We start from the raw sequence: 6,876 nt of genomic DNA, 5'->3' as shown, positions 1-6,876 counted from the left end.
AAAATCAATCAAACTTCATCTTAGACAAATGGGGTCTTACATAACTAGGTTTCTTACCTTCAGGTTTCTTCTTGAACTTGTATTTCTTGTTGGATCGTACAGCATTGAGGAGAACCTTCTCTTTCACTACATAAGTGTAGAAGTCCTTGCAACTGAATGTGAAGTTGCTCTTCACCTGGATTTCTGACTTGATGAGGTTTACCGAACATCTGTTCCTTGTGTCCGTCCAGCATCCTGTCATCAGTGAAAAGACCCTCTCCACTGAAGCATTGGTGATTGGTACACTCAAAAGGAAAGAAGCTAATGCTGTCATGTTTGGTGTGTGTGTGTGTGCTTGAGTAAGGTGGCCCACTTCTCCACGACTGTAGCTCCAGTCTGCACGATGGCCTGTTGGTGTGGCAGAACGACACAATACTCATCATATAGCGCATCCATGTCCAACTTCTTGCTTAGCTGCAGGACCTCTACAGCTTCACAGAGATGGGAGAAGTTGAATGGGCTCTTCTTTAGTGCCAGGCTAGCCACTTTCTTCTGGTAGTTGGAGTCTGAGAAGTCATAGCGCTGCTCCAGGTAGGTGAGAGAGGACTGGTAGAAGTTGCACATGTCCTCTCTGAGCACAGCTGCCTGTCTGTCTGGAAACTGCTGGAGGAGTACACCCGTCTGGGCCCCAAAGAAACCATCACTCTGTCGTTGCTGTAGCTTGGTTTTTAGGGTGAACATCATATCGTAGAGCTCACAGACAGTCCCATCTTCTCGCTCCAGCACCAGCACAGTGTTGTGGAAAATCTTCAGCGCATTGCTGAGGAAGGACAGGTAAACCTAAAAGAAGTAAGGAGAGTCAATGATCCTGTGTGCTGGCACTGTTTGCATTATCATCATTTCACTAATCCCTGTTTCATGTAATAACATTTAGATGAAAAAAAAAAAGTTGAGTGCAATTAAAATTAATTACCTGTAGATCAAGGGGGTTGCCCTCACCATCCTGGTCATCCTTGAACAGCTGCCATAGTGACTTTGGGCACTGGTCCTCTCCCAATGAGAGAAAGTAGGTCTTGATAGGAGCCCAGCTGTCGTGAAGCCTCTTCACTGCAGGCCACAAGCTCAGCCATCTTGTGGGCACATGTCTAAGCAGGGACTGGTACTCTATCTCCACAAAGGTGTGAATTGACTTAAGTTCCTCAATGCGTTTGGCAGATGAGGAGAAGTGGCTAAAGGTCTTGTTGACGACATTTTCAATGTCGATTTTTTTCTGCGTGTTTTGCACTGTTGTGAACGATGTGGGCCACACAGTTTGCCTTCAAAATGCAATTGTTGTTCTCTTTCAGTTTCTGGAAGACAGAGTTGTATCTCCCGTAATTCAGACTAGCATTGTCAGCGGAATACGCAGATATCATGTCTAGTCCCAGTCCATTTTCCTCCAGCTTGGTGACTATCTGGTTGTGGATCGCAGCAGATGTTTCATCACTGTCATCATAGAAATCAAGGACCTTTGTCTGTACTCCCAAGTCTGGCGTCCAGTATCTCACTGACAGTGGGAAGAGCTTGGTGGTCCCATGATTGGAGGCATCTGAAGCCACTGAGAAGAATGGCGTGTGGGCTGTGGAGACACACACACACAGATGGGATGAACTTAAAAGAGATTCTCTAAAAACAGATTATTATAAAAAAATACAAGATACTGCTTTACTGTTTTGATCATTATTGATTTTATATAAATATTATCTATAGAAATATTTATACCTTTTCAAAAATTATAGTTGCTTTTGTTTGTTTAGTTTGGGAGATAACGAATAGTGAAATGTTGCTCACAATCATGTAAGGATACACAGAGCCTGGTTTCACGAAGGCACGGATGAGCAGCATTATGTTAGCTAACGTTAGCTACTGATGCAATTTCAGTGAACTGAAGGAAAAGTTGACTTTTAACATACCAGTAGAAGAAGATGATTAGCTAACATTAGCTAGCTAACGTTAGACAAATAGCTAACACACAACAATGTTACATCCATGAACATAACTTTAACTTTACCTTTGGTTGTTGCCTCTCATTGCTAATTCAGTGGTCTTCTGAGGACTTTCAAGCAATCTTCGACGGAGGCAGGAGCAAGCACATCCGTGACAATGGCTTCTGCCTTCGTCCGACCACAGGCCATCCTCTTGGCAATGTCCGAGTCCGGATAAATCGTTGGGGCTAGCTTTGTGCCACAATCTCCTGCTCGATATGATGTAGCGTGTTGGACAGTGTGATACACACTCGTCACCTCTGCAGCAGTCACTTTGTCAGCAAGAAAGTCGTTTTTAGGTCGGAGAAAAGCATCCATAGATTTGGATGTCTCTTTCTGTTGGACACGTTTCTTGTGAGTCTCCGTGAGTCTGTGTCGTTTGACATCATATTCCCCTCCATGTCCGATTGAGAAGGACGTTTTGCAAAGGTCACAAAAAGCCCTCTCGGTATCCCCCTCAACACCTTTCAGCCACAAATATTCATTTTCCCAGTCTTTCTTGTACCCACACCTTCTCTTTTTAATTGATGATGGCGGTGCCTCAGACTCAGTCTCTTTCTACATTTTTCCAATTGGAAAGCGTGCATCTAAAAGTTCCTTCCCAGTGTGTCTGGTATGCACGTGCGTGCGCTGTCATGACAACAACGAAAAAGTTGACAACGACCTAGTCAGCAGTTCAACTGAGGGGTGGTGGGTGTGGCAACAGTAGCGTGCTGAACTGTCAAGTAACGTTCGTTTGGCTGCCTGGGGCTCGAGGATATAGAGTGACCAACTTTTTTTTTTTTGAGCAAGCATTGATTATGCGTGACACGGTCTCAATTTGCGGGACGCATGAATTAGGCTTCAAACGCTGTGCGCGCACGCGCTACGCGGGACGGATGGTCACCCTACTCCTGACTCTTTATCATAGACCCATTAATCTCTGGTTCTCCCTTTGTGAGTTCTTCAGTGGTGTCAGATTTCTGATCCGTCACCTTCAAATCCCATCAATAACGGATCACATTCAATGCACTTTGGTTTTCCCTCAACAGGGATTACTACATCAATGCTGATCAATACGTCAATATGACATCAAACCTTCTGGTTCTGAGCCCGCTTTCATGGCGACTTTCTTGAGACCTCTGAAACTCCAGAGGAGACGCATGTGAGCTTACCGAGTCTTCTTCTCAGGAGAATAATCATTGAAGCAGGAGACTTAAATTCATTTTATTCCAATTTAACTATTACAGAGATGTGATTTTTCTTTCCCGCAGGTGCAGGGCTTATTTACACAACCACATTTGGCTCTATTATTGAAAAATAATAGCATTACACCATTAAATCAGTATTTGGCCACATTCAGTATTTTTACCCCAGTCCTATCATTTCAATTTATTTCCACAAAACAGATAATGGCAATCTGTGAAAAGTCTGTGGTCTCAAAGGCAACCAAAGTACAACACAGTAGGATGTAGTGAAAAAAAATAGCTTACGTAGCCTATTTCATTCAAATATGAGTTCAATTAAGACAACGTGCATCACAAAGGAAGCGGGAGACTAAAATCATGGCAGAAGAGAAGCACACAATGGATTTTTCAATTTGGGGCCTATTCATTTGTGTTTGTGTAGCTAAGCAGGCCCACCCTGCCTCCCCTCTGAAATCAAATGGCAAGCATTGAATGGGAGCCATTAGGAGCATTATTCCAATTTAATGTATTGATTTGTTTGGTAAGGCTTTGAATGGTCCACTAAAAGAGTGAATGCATGCGAAAAAAAGAAAAGAAAAAGCGAGATAAATACTGACAATCTAGCATGAAACAAAATAATGAGGGTTATTTATTTTCACAGCTTCTTTTATTTATCATTTGACCTCCTCCAAGTAATGTTAATCATTTAATTTTACATAAAATGCAACGGTTTTGCCCTACGAGGATGTACATTTCCATGGACTGTCATTTGAGATTCATATTAAGCATATGGGGCCGTTTGCAAAAGAAACTGCTTTGTCCCTGAGAGACCAAGTTATGGATGAATTTTGAGAACTGCTGAAATGTATTTGAAATTCAAAATGAGGACTCGCTTCATATGTGGCGGTCTCAGAGGACTCGGGATTCAAACGGCTGCTAAAGTGTTTGGATTGCAAACACACTCTGTGAGATACAGAGGTTATTTCCAAAAACTTTGGGCCAAATAACCACTTCAAGTTTATTTTTTCCTTTGGATGCATGTTGGATATGGATATGGATATTGAGTGACAAAACAAGGCATTAAGCGGGCGAGGACAATCTAAAACAGAAAATAATATTTATTTAGCATTTGCCACTTTTCCTTATATTAAACAAATCAAATTGTACAAGTAAACAGAAATTAAGAGTAAACTGCAGCCTTGACAACATTATTAGACATCACAGGTTTGCACATGAACTGTAGACCACAAAATTATGCAAAATTCATTCTAAGGCAGCTTTGAATACATAATTCAGAGATTTAATCCCAGAATGCACTGCCACAAGATTATCCTGTCATCCAAGATGATGGATAAAGTATAAAAGCTTGTTTCTGGCACTGAATAAACACAATTCTCACAATTGACTTTTTTTTTTTTTTTTTTTTTTTTTTACTTTACACACAAATCCAAGAATTGCACACACAAAATGCAAAATGCCTCACATCTCTTGAAATGAAGCACTGCATTCAAAATATCAAATATATGTAGTTCCAAACCTGTATGACTCTCTTTCTTATGTAGAACACAAAAGGAGACATTTAGAAGAATGTCCAGGCTGCTCTATTTTTATGCAACAAAAGTGAGTCAAGCTCCCGAAATGGCTAGTATAAAAGTAGTTAATTCAACTCTGAAATATTTGTAATCTTCTAAAGCCATATGATAGTTACTGTAAGGAACAGAGGAACAAAATATAAGTCATTATTTGCTGAAAATCTGTTTCACGGTAGAATAAAAACCATACAGGTGTTTAAGCGGTCTGAGGGTTAGTAGATAACAGAATTAGGGCTGCAACTAACGATTATTTTAATAATCGCTTAATCTGTCGATTATTTTTCGATTAATCGATGAATCGGATAAAAAAAGAAAAGAAAAAGAAAAGCATTAATTTCCAACCCTTTACTCAAAAACAGAACTAAAATCTTTAGAAAGTGCACAAACATGTTGCTCCTTGAACATCCCTGAGCTGTTATAATAATAATAAAATAAAATAAAATAAAATAAAATGGACTAACACAAGAAACATACACATGTATGCTTTACATCTGCCAAATATATAGACTTTTAAAAAAAAAATAAATAAAGTGCCACCTGAGCTGCCAGAACAATAAATAATTTATAAAAAATAAAGAACAATACAAATCAGAAAATTTAACAGAATTTGTTTGAATGTCAGAACTTGTTCTCTACACTACACTGCAGATGCACACACTTTTGCAGACGCACACTCACAAACTCTCACACTGACACACACACACACACACACACACACACTCTCTCTCTCTCTCTCAAGTTCACTTGAAGCTTATTCATTAAATTATTACCATCATTGTAGTAAGTGCAAGGTTAATTTATACACCACATTTAAACACAGCTTAAGATGACCAAGTGCTATAAAAGAACTTTAAAATTAAATTAAAAAGTACAACACACACAAATATATTTGTCAATAATAACCTATATGGGACAAAGCACAGAATATACACTGCAAAAAATGCTTTTCTGACTTAGTAGTTTTGTCCTGTTTTCAGTCCAAATATCTAAAAAATCTTAAATCAAGATACATTTACTAGACACATGAAATAGCATAAGAAATTATGTCTTGTTTTCTGAAAAAACACCTCAAAATTAAGTGATTGTTTGCTTAAAACAAGCAAAATGATCTGCCAATGGGGTAAGAAAAATAATCTTAATGAGATATAATCTCAAACAGAAGTTTTAAGCATCACTTAATTTTCTCATGCCATTTTTCTTGTCTAGTAATCTTGATTTAAGATTTTTAGGTATTTGGACTGAAACGACAAAATTACTAAGTAAGAAAAGCTTTTATTGCAGTGTAGCTATACATGACAACAGATTGAAAAATGAATGGTCCAAAAAAGGCCAGTGAATAAAAACGTGTCTTTAGTCTTGCAATGCAATTGTCACAACTCACGGGGGAGCCCGGGAATCAGGAACGAGGAGACGAGGAATAGCAACACGGGAGTTTAATAGGCAGGAACACAGATCACAGGTAGGGTAGACACTTACGTAGACACTTAGGTTGACGTACACGTTGACGTTCAAAGACCGACCAACACTAACTGAAAGGACTGGGGTTTTAAAGACAGGACAATCAAGGAACTAAAGGAGACACACCTGGAATCAAATTAACCAATCAAGGGAGACAGAAACTAGGTCACAGGGCACACATGGGGAGCAAAACACACACAAGACAGTCCAGGGACGTGACATTACTCCCCCCTCCCGGAAGGTGCGTCCTCGCACCGTGGAACAACAGAGGGGGGAAACGGTGGGAACCATGGCGGAGGCTCAGGAGGAGGACGGACCACCGGGAGGAGGTCGGCAGACAGAGACCAGGGAGGCAACGAAGGAGGGAGGAGCCAGGGAAGAGACAGGAGGGACCCGGAGCAGGAGGAGCCTGGCGGACCCAGGCCACAGCCATGATGATGGCCCACGGTGGAGCCGACGGAGGGAGGAGCCATGGAGGAGGAATGGCCTCCGACTCCAGGGGCCGACCAGCGGCGGAGCAGGTGGTGGAGGAGCCCGAGGCGGAGACGGAGAGCCGACGAGCCAGGGAATGCCGAGGATCCGGGGGCCAAGGTGGAGCAGAGTGCTCTGGCGACCCGAGGCGGGCGGAGCTCCGGAGATCCGCGGTGGAGCCGGAGC

At 41.4% G+C, this 6,876-nt stretch overlaps 1 protein-coding gene across 1 annotated transcript; it reads right to left on the bottom strand.

Annotated features, from left to right (window-relative positions):
- Positions 1-309: 309 nt before the first annotated feature.
- On the bottom strand, positions 310-3,105 carry LOC131543068 (uncharacterized). The gene is made up of 5 exons (XM_058780282.1): positions 3,081-3,105; positions 2,144-2,467; positions 1,384-1,597; positions 953-1,295; positions 310-819 (listed from the first exon to the last, which is right to left on the bottom strand). The coding sequence occupies exons 1-5, from the start codon at positions 3,103-3,105 to the stop codon at positions 310-312; spliced, it is 1,416 nt and encodes a 471-aa protein (XP_058636265.1).
- Positions 3,106-6,876: the final 3,771 nt, after the last annotated feature.

The sequence above is a fragment of the Onychostoma macrolepis genome, chromosome 06, assembly GCF_012432095.1.
Source record: "Onychostoma macrolepis isolate SWU-2019 chromosome 06, ASM1243209v1, whole genome shotgun sequence".
Lineage (NCBI taxonomy): Eukaryota > Metazoa > Chordata > Actinopteri > Cypriniformes > Cyprinidae > Onychostoma > Onychostoma macrolepis.
Note: the sequence above shows the minus strand (reverse complement) of the source record. Positions and strands in the feature narration are given on the sequence as shown.

Bases quoted from the DNA above. Each gene is read 5' to 3' on its own strand.
- LOC131543068 (XM_058780282.1), bottom strand. From the start codon at position 3,105: ATGAAAGCGGGCTCAGAACCAGAAG. The intron at 1,598-2,143 runs GTCGGACGAAGG...GTGTCTCCACAG, and splicing joins TGCCAAGAGGATGGCCTGTG to CCCACACGCCATTCTTCTCA. The intron at 820-952 runs GTAATTAATTTT...TACTTCTTTTAG, and splicing joins GCAACCCCCTTGATCTACAG to GTTTACCTGTCCTTCCTCAG.